General features: G+C 45.8%; 1 protein-coding gene across 2 annotated transcripts in view; it reads left to right on the forward strand.

Annotated features, from left to right (window-relative positions):
* The first annotated feature begins 859 nt into the window (after positions 1-859).
* Slc2a5 (solute carrier family 2 member 5) overlaps positions 860-26,030 on the forward strand; it is a 30,967-nt gene continuing 5,796 nt past the window's right edge. The window contains exons 1-7 of one of the 2 annotated variants that reach the window (XM_008831948.2): positions 860-883; positions 1,206-1,321; positions 1,494-1,567; positions 15,091-15,189; positions 15,651-15,811; positions 17,942-18,066; positions 25,058-25,210. In XM_008831948.2, the coding sequence (XP_008830170.1) occupies positions 1,538-1,567; positions 15,091-15,189; positions 15,651-15,811; positions 17,942-18,066; positions 25,058-25,210 (568 nt within the window). In that variant the 5' untranslated portion in view covers positions 860-883; positions 1,206-1,321; positions 1,494-1,537. Of the gene's footprint in view, positions 884-1,205; positions 1,322-1,493; positions 1,568-15,054; positions 15,190-15,650; positions 15,812-17,941; positions 18,067-25,057; positions 25,211-26,030 lie in introns of those variants that run through there. The other variant, XM_029563007.1, reaches the window with a different exon arrangement.

Genomic DNA, 26,030 nt, shown 5'->3' on the forward strand with positions numbered 1-26,030 from the left:
GGGCTTTTGTGTAATGGTTGTGGGAGCCTATATAATCTTTACCTGAAGTTGCCTCTGGGTCAATTATTCCAACCAGACCTGCGTGTCTTAGAAGGACGGTCGGCCCCAGCTAGCTGGCCTAATAAAACTCTGCTTGATTTTTGCATCTCCATACTTGTGCATTTGTTCTCCTGAAGAGACCCACCGAGTCACGGACCCTAACACAGATTCGTAACCTGTACCTTCTCCCCCACCCTCACTCCCCAATAGATGGCACCCACCACCACTCTCAACTACAGTGTGTTTTATTTGGAGGATTTTGTTTTTTCCAAATTCTGAAATAAGTGGAAACCTCTGGCCTTGCGTTAGTTGAAAATACCACTGTGTGGAAGGAGATACTCAATTGGCCTAAGGACTCAGAGACCCCCGTCCCCCAACTGCCCACAACACAGCCCCCCACCTCCTGCTACTCTTACATTGTCACCTATGAAGAATCACAATTCCCAGATTCCTAAAGTTTTGGTTACATAGTGGGCTCCTAATAACTGCTAAATGTGAAGAGGAGGAAGAAGGGGGTTTAAAACCCCAAAATTGAAAGCTGAGACTGTATTTGTGCCACAGCAAATAAGTCAAAGGACCAGGTCCTGTAAAGATGAACACTTACGGGCCTGGAGAGACTTTGGTCTGGATTTTGGCCACTTGCCTGATACGCCCTCTGGCAGCTAAGCACGTGCTGAGCACAGGAGCCTGTGGTGGCCAGGCTGTGAGTGGACAGCCAGATCCAGACCAGCCATCAGTGACTTACGTATACCCTCTACCCTTTGAATAAAGGGTAGGGGGTATGTAAGTCACGTATTTATCACTTTTCCAGTATTGATGAATGTGTAGACAGTTGTCTCTCCAGGTCACTAGGACTTCTTTTAAAAGCAAAACCAAAAAAAAAATTTTCTCCCCCCCACAAAAATTACTTGGGGCTGGGGTATAGTTCGGCACTAGAGTATGTACACTCTTAGGGTGTGCAACGGACTGGGATCCATCTCCAGCACCAATAATAGTAATAAAGTTTTGACATGATTATGTAGGCAAAAACTGACTTTTTACTGGGGACACTTGGCTGCAGGCTTCCTGGTGGGGGCCACTTCTGTTAAGTCTCTAGGGCCCTATTTGTGCCCCATGACCTAATGTGGTAGAGGGCCAGTGACAGCTGTTGTTTTCTGTGTGTCCAGACAGAAATAGCTCTTGCAGTCACTTACTGAGAACTTGGCTGGCGGAGGCTTGAGCAGTGAGGAGACGCTGGAGACTGTCTTCCAGAGGACTGTGCTGAGCCTGCAATTAATTCCAGGTACCCACTGGCTTAGCCGAACCCTAGACATTTAACTTAAAAGCAGAAGTGAAAGGAAGGTGTCTCCAGGTGCCTGAAAGGGTTATTCTGACTAAGACTAGCAATAAAAATGCAATTGGCTGGGAGTTGGCACGGCCAAAGTGCAGCCCAAATGTCCTCTCTCTCTCCACAGTGTGGTTGTCACTTTGAGGAGGTGAGCAGCAGGCTGGAGCAAGGATGGAGCCACAGGAGCAGGAGAAGAAAGGGGTGAGTGCGTGGTCAGGAGCAGCCCCAGTTGCAGGGCTTACTCAGCCTTCCTGGGGAGTCACTGGGGCTCTGTTATTACAGAGCCTGCTCTTTGCTGCCGAGGGCTGTCTGGGGATGGGGGGCTGTGGCCAAAGCCAAACAGGTGGTTTGTTTGTTTTTTTTTTCTTTTCTTTTTTTTTGGTCTTTTTGAGGCAGGGTCTCCCTGTAGCCCCAACTGGCCTGGAATTCACTATGTAGACCAGGCTGGCCTCAAACTCATAGAGATCCACCTGCCTCTGCCTCCCAAGTGCTAGGATTAAAGGTGTGTGCCACCATGGCGGGCTAGACAGGTGAACTTTTATGGGAGCAGTGAGGTTTATAGACAAATGCAGGGGGCCATAAGAGTTGGCTCAGCAGTTAAGAGCACTACCTGCTCCTGCACAGGATCCAGATTCAATCCCAGCACCCACATGGTGGCTAACAACCATCTGTAACTCCAGTTCCAGGGATCTGATGGCCTCTTCTGCCTTCTGTGGGCACTGCACAACATGGGTGCACTTACATACATGCAGGCATAACATTCATACACATAAAATAAAAATAAATAAATAAAGTTTACAGACTTGTTAGGAATTGTACCACTGGAACAGTTGTTGGGAACTTTCTACAGCTGGGCTGGGGAGTACAGTTCAATTGATAGAGTGCTTGCCTAGCTGTGCATGAAGCCTTGGGATTGATCCCCAGTACTACATAAAACTGGGTACCGTAGTGCAGGACTGTATCCTAGCACTTGGGAGGCTGAGGCAGGAGATGAGGAGCTTGAGGTCAACCTCAGCTACACAGAGAGTTCAAAGCCAGACTAGGCTAGAGACCCTGTCTCAATTTTTTTTTCTATGCCCCACCCTCTAGTGTAATTGGAATTCAGGATGAGAAGGCAAAGTGATAGGGACATGATAGAATCTGACCTTCAACAGATGCACATAGCTTTCTTAGCTTTGAGGGACACGCAACCTTCCCTTGGGAATCAAAGTTGGACATTGGGGTTGGGGGAGGTTTGGGACTTATAAATGGACTAAAGGGGTTCATGCCTTTCCAGAATCCCAGAAGCTGGGTGTGCCATCTTGGATGGTGTTCTGCTTCTTCCTGGGAAGGAAAGACCGGGAGTTCTGATAGGGAAACCAGGTATCTTCTCCGAGGTGGTTGGTGAGGAACCTGATCTGCGGGGAAGCTGATAAGGAACCAGGTGTCTAGGCTAGAGGCTGTGTGTGCTGAGATAGATGTGTTTCCCTCTGCAGTGGGGAGGCAGGGTGGGGAGTGGTCAGTTTCCTCAGTCACTTGTCAGGTTTATTTTCCTTCATTCCAGACCCCGAAGGCATAAAAAGAAAGGATCGGGGGTGTCTTTTTCTCTTAACTGAGAAGGAGTCCTTTGGTGGTGTGGAGAGGGAATATAGCCTTAATTTGGTCTCAGGTAGCGGCTTGGACAGTCACCTGGGCTGCTTGGTCAGGAGTCTCTGTAAGAATCTTTGGAGATAACAGTTGATTAAGCATAGTACAATGGTCTCATTACTCAGGAGTCAATAAGGATTTAGTGGAAGAAGGGGAGGGAAAGATGAGCTGGTCAGGCCAGTTCTCATTCTAGGTATCCAGGTCCATTGAGGTTCTGGTCATGTCCTCAGCAAGTCTTCCAGGAGCAGGGTATTACTTCAGGAAAAAGAGAAGGATGTAGAAAACAAAACAAAACAAAACCCAGAACCCCTTATCGGCATCCCCAGCCTCTAGCTATGGTGGAATTAGAGGCATTTTTGGATTAGATAGTTTGACATCCCTAGTCTCAGGTAGGGACAAGTTTACTAGCAGATCCTAGAGCATTTCCAGCTCTCAGCCAGAAAGAAACTAGTCATTTTTCTTTTGGGGTCTTCACCCTAAAACTGCCTAACCAATCTCTACCTCCTGCTCGCATCACTCCTCCCTCTGAAGAGGTAACCCTAATTGCCAATAGGAAATTGGGGCGTCGACTGCTCTGGCTTCTTCGATGCTAAATAGGAGTGCAGAGTATGGCAACTGGGCTACCTCTTCAGTCCGTCTATCTAAAAGACCCCCAAAGTGCCTAACTGTTAGCTAGAAAGAGAAAATAGAGTCCTTGACTGGTGCCTGGGAGGAGATGTGAAGGAGAAGTACAGCGAGAGTAGTTAGCACAAGTTCTAGGCAGGGGGCCAGGAGAAGAAGCCAGAACAGGGTGAATTTTAAATGTCCAAATCAAAGTCCATTAGAATTTCTTGGTGAAGGCTTCCAAAAGCATCATCTATTGGGTTCCTCCTCATTTTTCTTTTGGCTGGACTCCGGATCTGCTTTTCAGGCACTTGATGACTATTGCAGTGGCTAGAGTCACAGTTTGAGTTCCCTCTCAAATGGCTTCTAGACAGGGAAAGAAAAATGTAGTCATTTAGTTTTTAGATAAGAACAATGGCAGGTTGGTCTCCCTTAGCTGCAGGTGGGCACTGCAGTGTTGAATTGGGTCAAGATCTGACATCTTATATCTGAGTAGTATATTTCTTATCAAGGAGAAAATCTTAGTGAGAATTTTCTAAATAACATCTCATATGATGTTATATATGTATAATGTCTGGGAAGCACAATCCTTCAGATTCTAAAGGAAACATATTGATCACTTTAACCTTTGGTTATACTTTCCTTTTGAATGTTTAAGACCATACAATTGGCCCAAATTAACCAAGTTTTTTTTTTCAGGTTCAGTTGAGGATCTGATCCTCAGGGGCCACTCAGGCTTTGGGCCTCCTTTGACTTTTCTTTTACTAGTTTCATCTATGTGAGGATAAGTCAGAAGGTCCTGCTCAACTGTGACTTCACTTGGAAGCATGGAGGAAACGTTCCTCTGTTGACCCTCCTCTTTATAGACTAGACACTGGCTTGATTCCCTTTAATGAGGTCTCCATGGCCTCCCTGAACAGAGGGATAGGTGACTCACTACAGTTACAGAACACTTTGAGAGATGTTCCATAGTCTCCTGGGACTTAGTCAGCCTTGGGTGGGCAAGAAACAAAAAAATTGTCCCTTTACATCTCTCTGACCAGATTAGTATAGGCCTTTAAATATGGTTACTAAACATCCAAGAAGGTCAGTTACACCAGTCTGAAATTTTTAATTACTGTGTAGAAAACAACCTAAACATTCTTGAATAAACCTTGACTAGACATATGTTCTGTTCCTTAAGTTAGCCTTTATAAGATCTAATTTAATGGGGGCTGAAGAGATGGCTTAGCAGTTAAGAGCACTGACTGTTCTTACAAAGGATCTGGGTTCTATTCCCAGCACCCACATGACTGTTAACAACTGTCCATCACTTCATTTCCAGAGGATCCAGTGCCCTCTTCTGACAACTCCAAGGGCATTGCACAACATGGGTACACTTACACACATGCAGGCAATACACTCATACACATAAAATAAAAATAACAAATAAATTAAAAAAATAACTAATTTAAGGGTTGACTGAACTTTGACCTTAGAGGTTTTAAGATCAATTTAGTGGATTTAGGGCTGTCCCAAGAATGTGACAAGAGTGAAATCTTTAACATTGAAGGTTTCCATGAGGAACTGAACTTTTATGGCCTAAGTCAGAGAAAGAAGAGATTTACTAATCAAACCTACAACTATCTGAAGTTTGGGTTTCTTAAAACATTTCTATTTCTTAGATTAGATATGGGAGAAGTGTCCTGAGGAAAAGAAAAGGAAAAGAAGAAGCAAAAACACTTCTAGTAAATTTTAACGGTCAGAATTGAAGAGGCCTTCAGCGGTCTGAAAGCAACGAAGACCCAAATTGAATGTCAAAACCAAAATATTTTCAAAGCAAGCAAACAAAAGAGATACCTTAAAACACTTTGAAAGCAACCAAATCCAAATAACCATGCCTTCTAACAAATGGGACCCTTAAACAACCAGCTCAGATGATGTTTTTATCACCAATTAGCATTTAAAGTTTTGTGAGACACCTGGCAAACCTAGAGACATTGTTTAATAGATTTACAGATGTTCAGGGTCCCCAAATTTATAAGGCCTTTGAATGCATCGTCAAAATATCCCATTTTTAAATCTGCACATGTGTATTTCAATTGGCCACACCAGAATAAAAATAAAACCAGTAATTTTGTGCACAATAAAAAGAATAAAAAGAAAAAAACCTGAAGTGGCCAGTTTGTCTTAAAAAATTGTTTTGATGGAAACAACATATGAAGACAATTATCATAGACACACATGACAGAATTACATGAGATATTAACACATGCAAACACATATATAACATAATTACATGAAAAGTAGGTACACCCAAAACATGATAATCAACAGGTTTGATAATGATGACCTTTTGCAAATGGCACAGTGGAAGTCATGAAGAAGGCAGTTGTTTGGCCCAGGAGAGCGCCATATAGACGGCACTATTCTACTAAAGGAGCGTTAAACACAAAGGATAATGTAATAAATTAATATTGCCTGTGCACACACAGGGAATCTGTAGGGTCCTGGGTGAACTTAATAGAAAACATAGTTTAGGGGCTGGACAGATGGCTCGACGGTTAAGAGCACTGACTGCTCTTGCAGAGGACCTGGGTTTGATTCCCAACATCCACACGGCTGCTATGAACCGTCCTTAACTCCAGTTCCAGGGGAATCTGAAGCCCTCTTCTGACCTCTGTGGTATTGCATGACACGGGTACACTCACATGCATGCAGGTAATACACTTATACACATAAAATAAAAATAATAAATAATTTTTTTTAAAAAGAAAGAGAACTTAAAGAGAAATACTGAAAAAAACCCAACAACCTGAAATATAAGAAATGAAACACATAGTCAAATAAAAGTTCTATGGGAATTCTCACCAATAGAGTGGATCAAGAAAAGAACATAACAAAAAGAAAATATAAGATATGATCAAAGCTCCCCTGAAGAAGTTGTAACTTAATTAAGAAAGATAAGTGGCTAGAACTCTTATGATGGAGAAAGTTTGGAATGTTGCAAGTCCAGAGCCAAATTATCTTGGGCCATTTTTGGTGGGCCTATTTGACCTAACAGATTTATGACCAGCAGGTCAATCATTTGGAATGGACAATGCTTTGGGATGTGCTAATAAACCATTAAGTTCTAACAACCTCAAAGCTAAGAGCGTCATCAGATGGCATCTGAGGTTATAGAAATGTGTCTTGATTTATAACTTTGAGGTTAAAACCAAAGAAATAATTGCATGAAGACTAAGACACGTGATGAGCTGTACCAGGCAGCAGTGGGCAGGAACATGGAGCCGAGTAGGACAGATGAAGTTAGGCTCTCCCCTTTTTTAAGGTCGGAGGTAAGAAAATACTTAAAATAGAACATTTGCTATGGTTTTTGTGGCTCCAACCGGTGTAAGGAACAGGAAAAGACCACTGTGATCCCCATGAAGTGTTGGAGATTGTGGATGAAGCCATAGAAAATAGCGCTTTGAATGGACTGCAGGCCATGAAGGGTCAACAAAAGCCCTAGAGGGGGCAGAGGGAAGGAGAAACAAACACACAAAACCCTCACCAGTGGCCAGGAGGCAACTAGGGCTGGGTGCTGGCTGAGGAAAGTGGAGAGAAGCCCCAGAGCTTCAGAGAAAAGCTTGTGGCTGGCTGGGTATGGAGCCACCCACCCTAAGAATTTGCAGAGAGGAGAGGCAGATAGAAAAGCAGTGGCTGGCTGGGGTTGGGGCCACCTGCCCTAGGAATTTGCAGAGAGAAGGAGCCTGAACTTGCCAGAACTTGAAGGAGCCAGAGAAACGAAGAGGAAAGAGGCCAGAGCAGGAAAGAGAAGTTTTGCTGGCAAAACCTGTCAGTGTTTGAGTGTGACTGGGAAAGCTAAGGCAGGATTGACGAAGAGGGGTGATCTCAGAGGGTAAAGAAAGCCTGGACGTAGGGGACCTCAGACTACTTGCCGTTTCATCTGTGGTTATCAAATTAGGATGTTGAAATCCAAAAGTGCTGAATCTGGCCATCTGTGGCCATTGTCCAATTGGTATTGAGGTCAGATTTGGAGTCAAGGAGGGTGGTGGACCTGAGATCTCCCAATTGGAGGGTTTTAAGATTTGATCTCAGGCAGGCCAAGGGGGTGTCCTTAGGGACAGACAATTGGGAGCCCATTTGGGGGGCCAAGTTTTAGGGCAGGATAAGGTTTAAAGGACACAGTTCTCATCACCTGGGTCATCACGCAGGGTATGGACAGTCAGAGTAGTGTCCAGATCTTCAGAAGGGAGTGTCACCACCTTGTGAAGATTTGAGAAAGGAAGCAAAGGCCAGGGTGGGGACTCCTGGAGTCCCAAGTCGGGCTGAGATCTGGTGCAGCTCCAGATCAGGGCTGGTCTTACTTTACCCAAATGGATGGTGTGTGAATGCGTCCAGGAGACAAAGGACAAGGAACCTCTGATCTGGAGTTGGAGGGGATTAGAGAGTCAAGTTTTTAAAAACTGGGAACTGAGTTTACTCAGGGCACCAATAAAATCCCAGCATGGGATTTGCTCCACTCATGTAGGCAGAGGCTGCAAAACACAACGCAGAGGGTGAGGTTTTCAGGTCAGGCTGGCAGCTGTCTCAGGAGTGAGCTTGGAGGGTGCTTGAGCTCTTGATGGGACCCAGTGGGAAAGAGAGAGAGAGAGACAGAGACAGAGACAGAGACAGAGACAGAGAGAAGCAGAGAATGAGCTTGGGAGGAGAAGCACCTGCCATTGGTTCCTGCTCCATCCTGTTTTAGCTCTGAGACTTAGGTAAGATATTTAATTTCAATGACTTTTTTTTGGAGACAGTTTGTGCATTTCAGGCTGGTCTTGAACTCACTACATAGCTGAGGCTGACTTCAAACCCCTGACCCTCCTGCCTCCAGCCTTTGCTTCCCAAGGGCTATGATTATAGGTATGTACCACCACACCTGCTATTTAAGTCTTCTAGTATTTTCTCATCTGTAAAATGGACTATTAATCAGCCACTCTCATGGGTGCCAGAACAATTAAATGAGATAACGTTTATGAAGTGTCCGGCATGCAGTGAATTTTTCTGTCTGTATTATTACTTTGATTATCCTTTAGAACAGGATAAGTTCTGTTGACTCTGGGCATTGGATAGTTCTGTTTCAGGGACTGTCTTGTGTGGTCTAGGATGGTCAGCTGCATCTCTGGCCTCTATCCACTTTATTCTGGGTATGACGGGAAAATGTACCCTAGAGGGTGTGATGGAAATAAAAATTTACTAACGCCGGGCGTGGTGTCGCACGCCTTTAGTCCCAGCACTCGGGAGGCAGAGGCAGGCAAATCTCTGTGAGTTCAAGGCCAGCCTGGTCTACATAGTGAGTTCCAGGACAGCTGGGGCTACAGGGAGACCCTGTCTCAAAAAGACCAAAAAAAAAGAAATTTACTAACAATGATGGCTGCTAAAAACCTTGACTCAAGTAAAGCCTCAAATAGGAAGAAAGGAGAGAATGAGGACGGTAAATAGGAATCCATCTCTGGCCACCACTGAAATCTTTGTTTGCCAAACTGCTACATTATTTTTTATGTTTTTTATTATTTTTTATTTTATGTGTATGAGTATGTTGCCTGCATGTGTATAAGTGTATCCGTGTGGTACAATGCCCGTGGATTGTCAGAAGAAGGCGTCAGCTCCCCTGTAACTGGAGTTACAGATGGTTGTTAGCCACCATGTGGCTACTGGGAATCGAACCTAGGTCTTCTGCAAGAGCAGTTAGTGCTCTTAACCACTGAGCCATCACTCCAGCCCCCCAAACTGCTACATTCTTGTGATGTTTTGTAACCACGCTTATATGTATAACCACATGCTTATATGAGTAACCCCTTGCTTAACTATCAGGTATACATATATGGTTCAGGAAGGCCCTACTTGCTTGCTTACTATAAATTCCCCTACAGACAAGCTTGAGGTTAGTGCCCTTATGGAGTAATCCAGGTGTTAGCCCACTGGTGTAAATATACTCTCCTTACGTCACCTGACTTGGCTAATGGTCTCTTGACTCCCAGAAGAGTTTCTACAAAACTGGTAGGATCAACCCTGCCCCTCAACTCAGAATCCCTGCTTTTGAGTTTACCTGGGGCCTGCACTAGGATATCTGGTTTCATTCTAGTTTGTTTTTTGTTTTGTTTGTTTGTTTGTTTGGTCTTTTTGAGACAGAGTCTCCCTGTAGCCCCAGCTGTCCTGGAACTCACTATGTAGACCAGGCTGGCCTTGAACTCACAGAGATCCGCCTGCCTCTGCCTCCGAGTGCTGGGATTAAAGGCGTGGGCCACCATCATTCTAGTTTTGTTTGACTGGTTTGGTGTTTATTTTTTGGTGCTGGGCCTTAAACCCACAGTCTCACACATGCTAGGCAAGCGCCCCACCCCTGAGCTGTATCCCCAGCCATTTTTTAAGTTTCATTTTGAAACAGGGTCTCTCTAAATTGCCTAGGCTGGCCTTGAACTTGTGATTCTCCTCCCTCAGCCTCCTAAGTGACTGGGACTACAGGCCTATGCCACCAGGCCTGTCTTGGATTATCTTGTTTAATTTCACAGCTGAGAAAGTATTTGACAGAGTTATCAGGTGTTTTTGATAGAAAAGCACTTGAGATTAAGGACTTGGGTGTTTGAGGGCAAGAGCAATCTTGTGCCTGCTATTCAAGGAGAAATGCAAAGATGTCCTCATGTGATGTACTCTGAAAATGAACAATATTTTGTAGAAGGAAACAACTCAGTCGGCCTCGTGCATAGGGCATGGGCCAATTTGGGCAGGTGCCCCTCAGTTGTCCAGGCAGAAAACCTGAGGGATTAGCAGAAGCCCGGGAGGTAGTGGGTGTGTGGTCTGCAGCGTAAGGTGCCAGGCAGTATATTGGGCCCAGCTCTCTGTCCCTCAGTGACTGTGCAGCTCAGGTCTTACAACTACTTATGAACTGTTGAATGAAATTTCCTCCTTTCCCTACTAAAGAAAAAAGTGCTCTAGAAAATGAAAACAGAGAAAGCTTAGGTCCTATTTGCTGCATTCTAACATTAGTACCTTTATTGACTGTAGCTAACACACCCTCCGATTTCAGTCACATTAAGGTTTCAGTCACATTAAGTATACAATTAATCACTCTAAAAAAAAAAAAAAAAGAGGGAAGTCTGTTGCTTTGTGGCCTGAATGCTCTGGGAGGAAGGACAGCACGTTAAGTGACATAAATCTGGCATGGAAAGACGTGCTGCATTATCAGATTCAGGCGTAGAAACTTAAAGCAGGTGGAGCCCAGAGAGGCAGAAGAGAAGAGTGGTTGCCAGGGGCTTGGGGGAGAGGGGGATGGGTGGCACTGGTCAGGGTACAAAGTTTCAGTTATGCAGGATGAGTAAGTTCTGGAACTGTAATACACATTGTGGGGCCTGTAATCAGTAACGCTGTAACACAGTGTGCCGACTGCGGCTCATAACGCCTTGGGTGTTGGAGATTCGCTGAGTGTATTTTACACATCTTCATCATATACACATGCAAAAATAACCATGTGAGGTACTGAGTATAATAATGAGCTAGACTGTAATCATTCTATAAAGTATCTGTTTGTTAAAACATCACATTACACACCCTAAAGAAAGCCAGATCTGGTGGCACAGGCCTGTAATCCCAGCTACTTGGGGAGCTAAGGGAGAAGGATCACAAGTTCAGGGCCAGCCTGGACTACAGAGTGACTTAAAGTCCAGTCTGGGCAACTGAATGAGAGCCCCCCCAATCCCAAAGTAAATTGTTAAAAAACAAAACAAACAAAAACACCAAAGGGCTGAACATACAGCTTAGTGGTAGAGTGCTTGCCTGATCAAGTGTCAGATCCTGGGTTCTGTTCCCAATACTGGGGGAGAAGAAAGAACAGAGTTGGGGAGAGACAGAGAGAAGTGAGTTTGAGACTCTATCTCTCTGAAATTTTATTTATTATTTATTTTTGAGTGTATGTGTCTTGCCTACATGTATGTTAAGTGCACCACATGTGTTCAGCGCTCAGGGAAGCCAGAAGAAAGTGTTGGATTCCCTAGAACTGGAGTTACAGACAGTCGTTAGCTGCCATGTGGGTGCTGGGAACCGAACCCGGGTCCTCTGCAAGAGCAGCCAGTGCTCTTAACCAATGAGCCATCTGTCTAGCCCCCTCACCTCTATTCTTGACCAAGAATAAAGTTCTCTCATCACCTAGTTGGTGCTTGGTTTCTTGTTGGACCTAGAGTTTCAAGAGGAACTCAGGAGGTGTGGGGCAAAAAGGGTCAGTTTTTGTATCTCAAGTGGGGTGTGACTTGACGAGCTATGTTCCCCACCAGAGAGCCATTTCATGTAACTAAAAAGCTGCCAAAAGCTGGGCTTTTAATCCCAGCTCTCAGGAGACAGAGGCAGGCGAATCTCTGTGAGTTCAAGGCCAGCCTGGTCTCCATAGTGAGTTCCAGGCCAGATGGAGCTACAGAGGGACTATCTTTAAAAAAAAAATCAGAAAGAAAGAGACTTTGGGGGACACCCTTCTCCTGGGGGCACTTACTTCTGGAGCATCAAGAGGTATCTCTGTTGTGAGGACCCCTAGCTCATTGGGCTCACTTCTGGGAGGTTGAGAGAAAACTCTGGAGCTCGCTAGAGGGAGAGGGACCCTAGGAGGACCTTTCAGGAAAATTTCCATCATCAAGATCGGTGTTTGAAAGCCAGGCATAGGGACTCACATCTGCAATGCTAGCACTCGGGAGACTGAGGCAGAAGGATCAAAAGTTCTGGGCTGGAGAGATGGCTCAGAGCTTAAGGGCATTTGCTGCTGTTGCAGGGGACCTGAGTTTGGTTCCTTGCACCTATGCTGGATGACTCACAACCATCTGTAACTCAAGCAGTTCCCGGGATCCTAGGCTCTCTTCTAACCTCCTTGAGCACCCACACTTATACAGCCACACACACATACACATAATTTAAAAAAAATTTTTTTTTAAGTTTAGGGCCAGCCTGAACAACTTAGGGAAACCCATCTCAACAACAACAACAACAAAACCTCAAAGCAAACAAATAAGCAAAACTCCTGTGATGGAGAGCTTGGTTAGCATGTGCAAGGCCCCAGGTTCAATCCTTGGCACCTCAGAAAACAAACAAAAAATCCCACCTGTACTTGATCTTATTATTGTGTTGATTCATATGTCCCTAGAATGTAGTGGTCAGAGGACAACTCTCAGGAGTTGTTTAATTAAGCAGTTCTGGTCAAGGCGTGGTGGGTTTGGTGACTGTCTCAGTTCTGGTCCTGCAAGATGGTCCAAGAGGGAGGGAGCCTGTCCTACAAGGCTTTGCTATTCCCATAATCCAAGGTGACACAAGTTTCAGACAATGACTTATCCTTGTGGAGAAAATTAGGCAGGTTTTTAGACTGATACTGCTTGAGGGATTTACCTGTCTGTGTTAGGAGTCTGACCCAAAGTAAAGGAGACAGATACAAAATGAAGACAGAGATCACAACCCTTCATCCTCCTCTTAGTAACCATGTCAGTGCTTTGCCCCACATGGCCTGATGGGTATTCATTCTAGGGGAGCCTGCGTTGGCTCTGATCTCATAAAACAGCAAGGTCCAGAGAAGCCTTTGAAGATTGGGTGGACCTAGGAAGATCTCTTCCCAGCTAGGTGTGGTTGTGCACATCTCTGATAGGAAGATCATGTGAATTCAAGGCCAGCCTGGGCTACATAGCAAAACTCTGTCTCAATTGCCCCCTCCTCCCCCCAAACATATGGGGGGGGATAGATAGAGGAAGAGAGGGGGAGAGGGAAAAGGGATGGATAGAAGGAAGGAGCTCCTTCAACTCGAGATGAAGTTAGATCCTAATAAATGTATTAAAATTGAATAAGCTCTGGGAGGTGCTAGAGTGTCTGTGAGGCAGGAGGTTGATGGAAGATGGAACAAAATTGACCCTAAAGTCCCTTCCCAAGGCTGTTCATTTTGTTTGTAGAGAAGGACCAGGGATGTTGAGATGACTCAGCCAATAAAAGAAAATAGTCCACAGACATGCCCACAGGCTAATCTGATGGGGGAAATGTCTCAATTGAGGCTTCCTCTCCCCAGGTCTGTCAAGTTGACAACCAAGATTAGCCACCAGAACCTTAGGCCAGGGAGTTTACTATGGCACTTCCGAGCCACACTCTTTGGTTTAACTTCCTTGAGTTCAAGTCACATGCATATCCTGTAGTTGGGGCTGGAAGCATGGGTCACCACTGCTGCGTGGCAAGCCACTTAAATGATGCTCACTCACCAGTGTGGTCCCAACGCCTTCATTCACTGACCGCTCTGAGAATGTTCGTCTCATGTGCTACACTCTGGAGCACGAAGCAGGGGCCTCAAGGTTACTGTCCAACGGGGGTACCAGACATTGAAAAACTATAAAGTAGTGTAACAATTAAGCTATAATTGTATGGGGCTAGAGAGATGGTTTGACAGTTAAGAGTACTTATTGCTCTTGCAGAGGACCCAAGTTCAATTCCTAGCACCTACGCTGGGTGGCTCACAACTGCCGGTAACTCTAGCTCCAGAGGAATCCAATACCTGTTGCCTTTGCATGCATCTGCACTCATGTGCACATACCCACACACATATAACACACATAACTAAAAATAAGCAAATAAATATTTAAACTACAGCTGTGATAAGTACCATGAGGACAAAAAAACATAGATGTGGTTTAAAAAAAAAAAAAAAAAGACCTCAGGGATCCAAGAGGTGACATTTAAGCAGAGACCCTCTTGTTATTAAAGATCGTCTGAAAGGGAGATGTTATCAGAGTTGTGGTGAAGAGTTCCAAGAAATCTGTGTAAAAGCATTTTTCATTGTGGCCTCTTCCTATTAGAGTAAAAAGGACTCAGGAGGATTAATCAGTGATCCCAACTAATCAAAAATTCTCATGTTCTCCTCTTTGATTCGGGACTGAGGGTGGGAGTTGTAGAAATGGTGCCTGAGCACACTGACAGGAGCATCATGGGAGCAATTCAAACCTCAGGTAGGGTGTCGGTTCCTGTCTCCTCCTCACCTGGTGGCTCTCAGTGGAGGCAGTCCCCCACCCCCATGCTGGGGTCCATGCAGAATGTTAAAGACTTCGGAGCTATCTGTTTGGAAGGAGGAGCTTCTAGTCATGAGGAATCCTCAGAAGAGTGCTGTAGTGAACCAGCTGGGAGGGTGGTGAGTCAGCTGCACAGAGCCAGCTGTAGAGCTGCACGTAGCTGCCGTGAGCCGGCTGTGGAAGCCAACCGCCACATACTTGCCTGAAGTTCCAGCTGCTCAGGAAGCCGAGGCAGGAGAACTGTGTAAGCCAAGGACTTGGAGAACACCCTTGGCAGCACAGGGGGCTGGAGGGAGCCTGTCTTCACCCTCAGCAGGTTGGTCTTTGAATATAGAGTAGATAGAAGACCCCCAGGTGACTCTAGACTGGCTCTGTACACGCTGGATATACAACTGGAGCCCCACCCTCTCCAAACCCCAGGCTCCTCCTTGACACCCTCCCCAACACCTCTCACAGAGACTGACCCTGGTGCTCGCCTTGGCAACACTGATAGCTGCCTTCGGCTCGTCCTTCCAGTATGGGTACAACGTGTCTGCCGTCAACTCACCATCAGAGGTAGGTCACTGTGATGAGTGAGATGCAGTTCCTGACAAGGGGAGGGGCTTAGAGCTTCATGTGGCCCCCAGAGAACAAACACAGCCCTCAAGGGAAGAGAGAGGGGAATCCCTTCAGGACCAGGCCAGCAGGGTTTCCATATCCCCAGACCTCAGGTTCTCAAGAACACTCACACCTTCCTTGGCTGGGTAAGGTATAGTCATCTGGAGGGCAGCAGCCACACCACCAGGAGCCATTCTGAGGTATGGGATGCACCCCGGGCAGTTAGCCTATTAGAAGCTTTCCCATAGGAGCCCCAGCCACATGCTGCTCCAGGGAGCTCTGTCCCCACCTCCTGACCTCCTTAACACTATTGCTGTGGAAACCCTAGTAGAGCCATCACATTGGTGGCTTGACAACTTCTGTTGTTCTTTCTGCAAATTGAGATATGATTCTATGCATCTGTGTCCTCTGTCCCCCAGCTCATGCAGCAGTTTTACAATGACACCTACTTTGAAAGAAGCGGGGAGCTCATTAATTCCTTCTCCTTGACGCTGCTGTGGTCAGTGACGGTGTCCATGTTTCCCTTTGGAGGCTTTCTGGGTTCCCTCCTGGTTGGACCATTGGTGAATAAATTTGGCAGGTAAGAGAATAGGTTTGTTTGGTTTGGTTTGTGTGTTGTGTTCTATGTGTATGGTGTATGTACTTATTAATGTAGGTGTGTGCATATACTCACACATGTGCGTGTGCACATGCATATGTGTGAGTGTGTGGAGGCTAGGGGTAGATGTTGATTGTCTTTCCTCGATTGCTCTCCACCTTTATTTAAATTTTTTAAAGATTTTAGTTTTTTACTTCCTATGTCTGTGTATGTCTGTGTATCTGTGTCTGCCACTTGTGTGTGGGTGCCTGAAGAGGCCAGAAGATGGTGCTGAATCTGCCAGAGCTGGAGTTACAGGCAGTTGTAAACTGCACAGTCTAGGTGCTGGGAACCAAACTTGGGTCTCTGGAAGAGCAGCAAGTGTCCTTAACCACTGAGTCTTCCCTCCAGCCTTTATTTTTCAAGGCAGAGTCTCTCACTGAATCTGAAGCTCATTGATTTTGCTAGGCTTGCTGACAAATGAACTTCAGGGATTCTCTCGTGTTCACACTTCCCCTAATCCCAAACTGGGGTTATAAGAACACACCATTGTGCCCAGCTTTTTATGTGGATTCTGAGGGTCAGAACTCAAGCCCTCAGGCTTGAGCAGCAGCACTTTACCAACTGAGAGCTATCTCCTCAGCCTGTTTTTGTTTTTGAGACAGGATCTCCCAGTCTCATGTAGCCCAGGCTGGCCTCATATTCACTATGCTGCCCCAAATGACCTTGAACTTCTGATTCTTGTATTTCTAATCTCCAAGTGCTAAGACCGCAGTCACATGCTACCGTGCCCCATTTGCACACGCAGTTCTCATTCTCCACATCTCAAATATGTCCATCATCACTTTTTTTTTTTTTTTGGCCTTTTTGAGTCAGGGTCTCCTTGCAGCCCCAGCTGGCCTGGAACTCACTATGTAAACCAGGCTGACCTTGAACTCACAGTGATCCACCTGCCTCTGCCTCCGAGTGCTGGAGTTAAAGGGGTGCGCCACCACACCCAGCTCCCATCATCAGTTTTTTAAAAAATATTTTATATTTTATATTATTTTTATTATATGCATATGAGTGCATTGCCTGAATATGTGTAAGTGCACCTGTGTTTTGCAATGACCGTAGAGGTCAGAAGAGGGCGTGAGATCCCCTGGAACTGGAGTTACAGATGGTTGTTAGCCAGCATGTGGGTGCTGGGAATTGAACCTGGGTCTTCTGAGAGAACAGCTAATGCTCTTAACAGCTGAGCCATCTCTCCAGCCTTCCATCATCACTTTTTAAATGTAGACCTGTAACTGAGGTCTTTATCATGAAATGAAAGTAATAACCAGTGTGACAATTTTTTACTTTCTACTGGGGTCATTCAAAAAAGCCTGAATTGGGGACCTAGGCAAGGTCTCAGGGCTGACTTGGGGTCCCCAAGGAAAGAACAATGTCTGCTAGGGAAGACCTAGAACTCAGAGATGTTTTCCTCACTTAACCCAAAAACTAGTTCCCTCTTTAGTAATTTTTGTTTTTAGAAGAGGCAAGGGCACATAGCCAGTGGCGCACACTGTAATCCCAGGACTCTCCCTTCCAGGAGGGAGAAGGAACTTAAGGTCAGAGCCAGCCTGGGCTGCAAAGTGAGACCCAGTCAGAGATCTTAGGAGCTCTTAAGACCAGAACTCAGAACTTTGCTTCAGTCTCTGGTACTTTTGGAAAGGGTCTGAGAACCACCTCTGGTTGGGAATCTGAGACCCCAAGATCTTCCTGAGAGTTAGTGTTAAGCCCACAGTTTCCTCTGTGGACCCCAGTGTGAGCCAGATCTGCAGGATGCATTAGCTCCAGTGAGTCACATGCCCAGGTGGGGCCAAAACTTTCCCACCACACCCAGCTCTATCTTACTGTATTTTAATATGGGCCCCTTTTCCTCTGTCCCCAGCACCAAGAACATTCCCACAGTAGGCTGTGCACTTGACCTCTGTCAGTCTCAGATCCCAGAGAGCTTAGCACACAACAGTGAAACTCACTGCTATAACTGGGGAACCCTGTTCGGAGTAGATTTGGGGGAACATTTGTTGAATGAATGAATGAATGAATGAATGAATGAATGAATGAATGGAGTGACTTCTTAGGCTAATCTAACTCTGGTGTCCTCTGCAGAAAAGGGGCCTTGCTGTTCAACAACATATTCTCCATCGTGCCCGCCATCTTAATGGGATGCAGCAAAGTTGCCAAATCATTTGAGATAATAATTGCTTCCAGACTTCTGGTGGGAATATGTGCTGGTAAGCGACATCACTCCAGCTACCATTCTGTCATTTGGGTCCTCATGGAGGAGAGAGAACTGACTCCCAGGGATCTGATGCAGTCTGGGGTCTCTGAAGCACCCAGACACAAGCTGACCCTACATAGGCGCCTGAGTCCCTGCTCGGCCCTTTGCTTTTCCAAGGTTGGAACTGAACCCAGGGCTTCCACATGCTAGACAAGCGTACTACCACAGAGCCACATCCTCAGCCCAAGAAAGCTGATCTTTGTAAGACTGAAATACAAAATCTTGAGGATGGAAGGGTCTTTCCAATCTAGTCCTTCATCTCAATACCTCAGCAATTGTTCAACTGCAGGGCAGGTCAGTTAGAGGGAAGTGACATCTGTTTAGTGAGCAGCATCTTTGTTTAATAGAACAAATTGTATGCCATGTCCTGAATAATAAGGTTGTCTCCTGAAACTCTTGTTTCCATTATTTATCTGTGGGGGGGGGGTGAAGGAGGTTGCAATGAACAATGTTTTTCTGTGGGTTTTTTTTTTTTTTTTGCTGTGATTTGTGGTCATGAAAGACAGTGGAGCTGGTTTGCACCAATGGAGGCTGCCTGTCCTGTGCTGAGCGGGTTTTAGAAAGCTATTCCCTAATTGCTTAGAAATAGAGACCCTGGGGGCTGGAGAGACAGCTCAGCAGTTAAGAACACTGGCTGCTCTTGTAGAAGACCTGGGTTCAATTGCCAGCACCGACATGGCAGTTAACAACCATCTGTAACTCCAGTTCCGTGGGATCCAACTTCCTCTTCTAACCTCTGTGGGCACTGCACAACATGGGTGCACCTACCTCCGTGCAAGTAGTACACTCATGCACATTAAAAAAAGAAAGAGAGAGAGAGAGAGAGAGAGAGAGAAAGAAAGACAGAAAGAAAGAGAAAGAAAGAAAGAAAGAAAGAAAGAAAGAAAGAAAGAAAGAAAGAAAGAAAGGGAGAGAGAGAGAGAGAGAAAAGAAACAGAGACCCTGACGAAGCCATATTTTGGATTCTCCAGCTTGGCATCCCTAATAGCCAGCCTTTCCCAGAGCCAGGCCAGGGGAGCATTGCAGCTGCAAACTCAGGGTGCTTCAGGTGCTGGGTGGGCACCTCCTGCAATTTGCCCTTGAGCATCTCACGTGTCTCCTTCTAGTTAATCTCAGAGTGACTGACTGGGGACCTTGCATTCTCTCCTTCCAAATGTGGGGTCAGGGATAGAAGGCTGATTTGGTTGAAGGTAGCAAAGCCCTCAGCTGGAGTTCAATAACAGGCAGGGACATCCAGAAACTGACATTGCTGGGTGTGGAGGTGCTTGCCTTAATCCCAGCACTCAGGAGGCAGAGGCAGGCAGATCTTGTGAGTGCGAGGCCAGTCTGGGCTATACGTAGAGTGTTCCAAACCAGCCACGGCTACATAATGTGACCCTGTCCTAAAATCCATCCATTCATCAATCGATCATAGGGACGCAGTCATTTTGAGGGAGAATTACGGCCCCGAGGGGAACTTCACCCAGCTCTCGCTCCCCTTGAGAGCGCCAGGGTGCTCATCCCTGACATTATGGCTTCACTTGGCTAGGTTCTACCTCTGGTTTTCCCTGTAGGGATTCAGCTTTTCAAGAAATAGACGGTTCTAGAAGTTGGCAGCAGTAAGCTGATGTGGTCCCCTTTCCAATTACCACGAACAATTTAGAATTGGTTCCAAGAGAAATATTAAGCTCTGATCATTAAATGACAGTTTAAAATCCCAACCTAGGACCAGTGAGATGGCTCAGCGGGTAAAGGCACTTGCTGCCAAGGCCAGCACCCTCTTTATCACTTTTTAAATTATTGTGGGCTCCTGGCCCAGCATGGTAACACATGCCTTTCTTTAATCCCAGCACTCAGGAAGCAGAGGCAGGTGGTCAACCTTATCTACATAGTGGGTTCCAGGCCAGCTCGGGAAACAGGGAGATCCTGTCTCAAGAAAATATTCTTGAGGGTTCTTGACCCAATGTGGTGCCACATACCTTTCATCCCAGCACTCAGGAGCCAGAGGCAGGCAGATCTCTGTGAGTTCAAGGCCAGCATGGCTTATGTAGAGAGTTCCAGGCCAACCAGAGCTATGCAGTGGGCCTGTCTAAATAAATTTTTAAAAAATTATTGAGGGTTCTAAGCCGGGCATGGTGGTGCACGCCTGTAGTCCCAGCACTCGGGAGGCAGAGGCAGGTGGATCTCTGTGAGTTCAAGGCCAGCCTGGTCTACATAGTGAGTTCCAGGACAGCTGGGGCTGCAGGGAGACCCTGCTTCAAAAAAGACCAAAAAAAAAAAATTATTGAGGGTTCCAAAGAATTCTTACTCATGTGTACTTATCATTGCACCAGTAAGTATTTACATTAGAAATTGCTGCCAAAGGCTGGAGCAATGGCTCAGTGGTTAAGAATACTGCTGCTCTTGCAGAGGACCTGGGTTCAGTTCCCAGCATCCACATGGCAACTCATAACCATCCATAACTCCAGTTCTAGGGGATCTGACACCCTCTTCTGTCCTCCATGGGCACTGCACAACATGGGTACACTTACATACATGCAGGCAAGACACTCATACACATAAATAAAAAAATTTTTTAAAAAGAAATGGTAACCAAGGGGCTAAGGATAGTTTATCAGTAGAGTTCTTACCTGGCATGCACTAGGTCTTGGGTTTGGTCTCCAACACAAAACACACACACACACAATTTTAATGAAAAATAACCTTCCAGAAAAACAAAACTAAACTAAACACAAAGTGAAAAGAAACAAAAATCTACGAAGTGTGGTAAGTTCAGAACCTCAAGATCAGTCTATATAAGCCTCTGTCTCAAAAAACGAAGGAAAAATAATTGTACGTTTATATTTTAAGACAAAAAAGTTTAGTAAGAAGATTGGTATTGTTTTGCATGCTCGAAAATAGCATGAATGTCTAGTCTACCAGAATTAGATTCTCAAACCCACTTCTGGGGTAATCCATTGTGACAGTGTACAGCAAGCAGTTTCTGGAAAATGCCACACTGTGCTGGTGAGAGATCAAGAAGGAAAAGGACACAGCATCTGGAGACTGATGGGAAAATCATTTTGATCTCAGAGGTACCCCAGAAAGGTCCCAGAATCACCCCCAGGTCATCAGATCAGACTCGGAGAACAGCAACCAGGGCACCATCCATTTTTACTCTACTTCTCACACACCCTGACACATGTAATCAAATCACCTGCCTCTTAGTTTACACCAACCACATAGCACACTGAAAATAAACAGTTCTCCTGTGAGCATGGAGCAAAGGTGGCCGAACCTTCGGTTTCATGAAGCTCACGGTTCACCGGTTTGTTGTTGGTCAACTCCTTGGCAAAGAGACAGAGAGTTTTCCCTGTCCCCCCTAGGCTCCACCTCCATGTCTGCCCAGGTTGACCTGAAGAGCCTGGCACAGCCATGTAGAAGATGTCTGCAATCCTAGCACTCAGGAGGCTGATGCAGGAGGATCTCCAGTTGGAGGTCAACGTGAGCTACATAGCAAGGTGGTCCCCATTCCCAGATAGGCAAAGTAGAGGTTGTTTTCCTCCATATAATTGTCCTGAATCAAGACACCCTTGCCAAGTTTTTTTTTATTTTGTTGTTATTGTTTTTAAATCTTTTTATAATTATTTAGTGGAAGGGTGGGGAGATGCATACTTGCCATGGTGTGCACGTGGAGGTCAGAGGACAGCTTGCAGGCGTCAGTTCTCTCCTTCCACCATATGGGTCCTAGGCATCAAACTTGGGTTGTCCGGCTCTTGTGACAACCACCTTCACCCGCTGAGATATCTCACCAGCCCTATGTTTTTATGATTTTTTAAAAATTTTTATTATTTTTATTTTATATGTACGAGTGTATTGCCTGAATTCATGTAAGTGCACCTGTGTTATGCAATGCCTGAGAAGGTCAGAAGAGGGCTTCGGATTCCCTGGAACTGGAGCTATGGACAGTTGTTAGCCGTCGTGTGGGTGCTAGGAACCTAACCTGGGTCCTCTGCAAGAACAGCCAGTACTCTTAACCCTGAATCATCTCTCCAACCCCCTATTTTATGATTTTTAATTATGTGTCTGTGTGTGGATATGTGCATACGAGTGCAAGTGCCCTCAGAGGCCAGGAGAGGGTGTCGGATCCCCGGATCCCCTGGAGTTATAGGTGGTTGTGAGTGCCCTGATGTGTGTGCTGAGGACTGAGCTTGGGTCCTTTGCAAGACCGACATTCACTCTTAATTGCTGAGCCATCTTTCCAGATCCCTATTTTGTTTTTTAACAAGGTTTTACTATGTAGCCTTTACTGACCTGGAACTTGCTATATAGACAATACTGGCCTTGAACTTGGAGCAATCTTCCTATCTACTACTTTTCAAATACTGAAATTATAGGTGTATACAACCACAACTGGATAAAATTCCACCTTTTTTTTGGTGTTGGGAGTGGTCCGTGGTACCCAGGACTTTGTCTATACCAGACAGGCACTCTACCACTGAACTGTACCCCCAGAACTCCACTTATTCTTTTTAAAATATTTTATTTATTATTTTTATTTTATGTGTATGAGTGTTATGCTTGCATGTAGGTAAGTGCACTCATGTCGTGCAATGCCGGCAGAGGACAGAAGAGGCCATCGGATCCCCTGGAACTGGAGATACAGACAGTTGTTAGCTGCAATGTGGGTGCTGGGATTCAAACCTGTATGTGTATGCTTGTATTGCCTGCATGCAAGTCAGTGCACCGGTGTCATGCAATGCCCACGGAGGTCAGAAGAGGCTTTCGGATCCCCTGGAACTGGAGTTATGGACAGTTGTTAGCTGCCATGTGGGTGCTGGGAATCAAACCCAGGCCTTCTGCAAGAACAGTCAGTGTTCTTAACTACTGAGCCATCTCTCCAGCCCCCACTTATTCTTTTAAAAAAAGATTTTAGCTGGGCGTGGTGGTACACACCTTTAATCCCAGCACTTGGGAGGCAGAGGCAGGCAGATCTCTGTGAGTTCAAGGCCAGCCTAGTCTACATAGCGAGTTCCAGGACAGCTGGGGCTACAGGGAGACCCTGTCTCAAAAAAGACCCCCCAAATTTATTTTATTTGTTTATATGCATATGTGTGTGTGTACAATGTGTGTATATGCCCGTTGAGACCAGAAGACAGTATTGGATTCCCTGAAGCTGGAGTTATAGGCGATTGTAAGATGCCCTACAGGGGTGCTGGGAACTGAACTTGGGTCTTTTGAAAGAGCAGCAAGTGCTGAGCTATCTCTCTAGTCCTACTTTTGTTTTTTACATTTTTATTTATTTATTTATTTATTTATTTATTTTTGAGACAGGTCTCCCTGCAGCCCCAGCTATCCTGGAACTCACCACGAGGAATTGAACTCTGGTTGTGAGGCTTGGTAGCAGGTAGCTTTATCTGCTGAGACATCTCACTGGCCCCCAAGGGTATCTATTCTTAGAGGAGTCAAATTTTGGTGTGGGAGAATTTTTACAAGTTTAAATAGTGAGGAGAGATTGCTCAGTGGATAAGAGCACTGGCTTGAATTTGTTTCCCAGCACTCTCATGGCAGCTAACAACCATCTATAACTCCAGCTCCAGAGGCATCATCAGATACCTCTTACCTCCTAGGATACCTGCATGCACATGCATATACCCACATATAAAAACACATAATTAAAAATAAAAATAAGCTGGGCGTGGTGGCACATGCCTTTAATCCCAGCACTTGGGAGGCAGAGGCAGGCGGATCTTTGTGAGTTCAAGGGCAGCCTGGTCTACATAGTGAGTTCTAGGACAGCGGGGGCTACAGAGAGACCCTGTCTCAAAAAGACAAAAAAATAAAATAAAATAAATAAAAATCAATTGGGATAAAGAGATGGTTCAGTAGTTAAGAGCATTGGCTGCTTCTGCATAGGACCTGGGTTCAGTTCCCAGCACCCACATGGCAGCTAACAATTGTCTGTAACTCCAGTTCTAAGAGGTCCATCATCCTCTTTTGGCTTTTTTGGGCACTCCGTATACATGATTCACTTAACATGCATACAAACAAAACACTCATACACATAAAAATAAAAAATAAGGGGCTGGAGAGATGACGGTTAAGAGACTGAGTGTTGTTGCAGAGGACCTGGGTTTGAATCCCAGAACCACATGGTGGCTAACAACCATCCATAACTCCAGTTCCAGGGGATCTGACAGTCTTCTGTGGACACAGGTGCACTTACATACATGCAGGCAATATACTCATGCACATAAAATAGTTAAAAAATAATAAAATATGAGAAATAAAAAATTTAAAATAAAAATGAATCTTAAAAAAGATTAAATAAGCCAGGTGTGGTGGTGCACGCCTTTGATTCCAGCACTTGGGAGGCAAAGGCAGGTGGATCTCTGTAGGCCAGCCTGGTCTACATAGTGAGTTCCAGGCCATCTGGGGCTATAGGGAGACCCTGTCTCAAAAAGACAAAAAAAAAAAGGTTAAATAGTGGGTTCAGAGAAACCCTAAAATTATAAAACTCCCAGAAACACAAATATTAGACAGAGTCTCACTATGTCATCCTGGCTGGCCTGGAACTCTCTATGTAGACCAGGGTGCCCTAAACATCACAGACATCTGCCTGCTTCTATCTCTCAAGTGCTGAGATTAAAGATGTGCTCCACCACACCTGGCCACCTGGGTTTTTGAGATAGGGTCTCTCACTGAACCTGGAGCCCATTGATTAGGCTAAACTGGCTGGCCTGCAAATTCCTGGGATCTGCCTGTCTCCATCTTCCCTGAATTGGGATCACGAGTGTGTACCACCATGCCTGACCTTTTACATAGGTGCTGCGGATTGAACTCAGGTCCGCATGCATGCACAGCAAGAACTTTACCAACTGAGCTATCCCCATTTTGAAGGAGGTCTGGGCCAGATAATATGATTGATAAGGTAGAATGAGTCTTTGAAGACTTTCCTAATTGTGTTATCCCAACTCTCCTTTCAGGTGTGTCTTCTAACGTGGTGCCCATGTACTTAGGGGAACTGGCCCCTAAAAACCTGCGGGGGGCTCTGGGGGTGGTGCCCCAGCTCTTCATCACCGTCGGCATCCTCGCGGCCCAGCTCCTTGGTCTTCGGAATGCCTTGGCCAATGAAGACGGTGAGAACGGAGCCCTTGCCCACCCCCTCCAAAGTCCCTGCCACCACATGGGGTGCTTGTGCCAGCCAGCCTTCCCATTCTGTACAGCCGGGGCTATCTGCGGGGCTCTGGTCTGTCCTGGGCCCACCATGTTGGTGGGCTGCTGAGGACGCTGCAGACCCAGAACTAGCATAGGGTGACAGAGTCAGTCCTCTTAGGAGATGGCAAGATGGCTTGACTGAACAGACAGGGCCTGCTTCCCTTGGCCTATTCAGTGACTCGCCATACAGGGGACTATGCGTAGCAGTGACAGCACCCATATGCCAGGCACTGGGGGTGGACTTCACACCTTCTAGCTGTGCTGTGCCCTGAGTCATTGTGATTGTCCCATTTCACATCTCAGAAGGAAAGAATGAGGCAGAGCCACCTGCCCACTGTCAGGGAAACAGAAGATCCCTGCCTCTGACTCACCCTCCCCAGGAAAGTCTGAGCCTGGCACTCAGGAGGCACACAGTAACTTGTACTGGGCATTGCTGACTCTTCTTTGTCTTGAGTCTTGAGCTACTCTTTTGTTTTGAGATAGGCTGGCCTAGAACTCACTATGTAGTCAAAGATGACCTTGATCTCATGTTCCTCCTGCCTCCACCTACTGAGATACAGGTGTGAACATGCACACCTGGCTTGTGCCATGTTGGGGTTCAAAACCTAGGCTTTGTGCATGCAAGGCAAAACACTCTACCAACTAAGCTGCATCCCCAGACCCATTTTATTTCCTTCCTTCCTTCTTTCCTTCCTTCCTTCCTTCCTTCCTTCCTTCCTTCCTTCCTTCCTTCCTTCCTCC

The sequence above is a fragment of the Nannospalax galili genome, unplaced genomic scaffold (assembly GCF_000622305.1).
Source record: "Nannospalax galili isolate Female #2095 unplaced genomic scaffold, S.galili_v1.0 scaffold870, whole genome shotgun sequence".
In the NCBI taxonomy this organism is placed as follows: Eukaryota; Metazoa; Chordata; class Mammalia; order Rodentia; family Spalacidae; genus Nannospalax; species Nannospalax galili.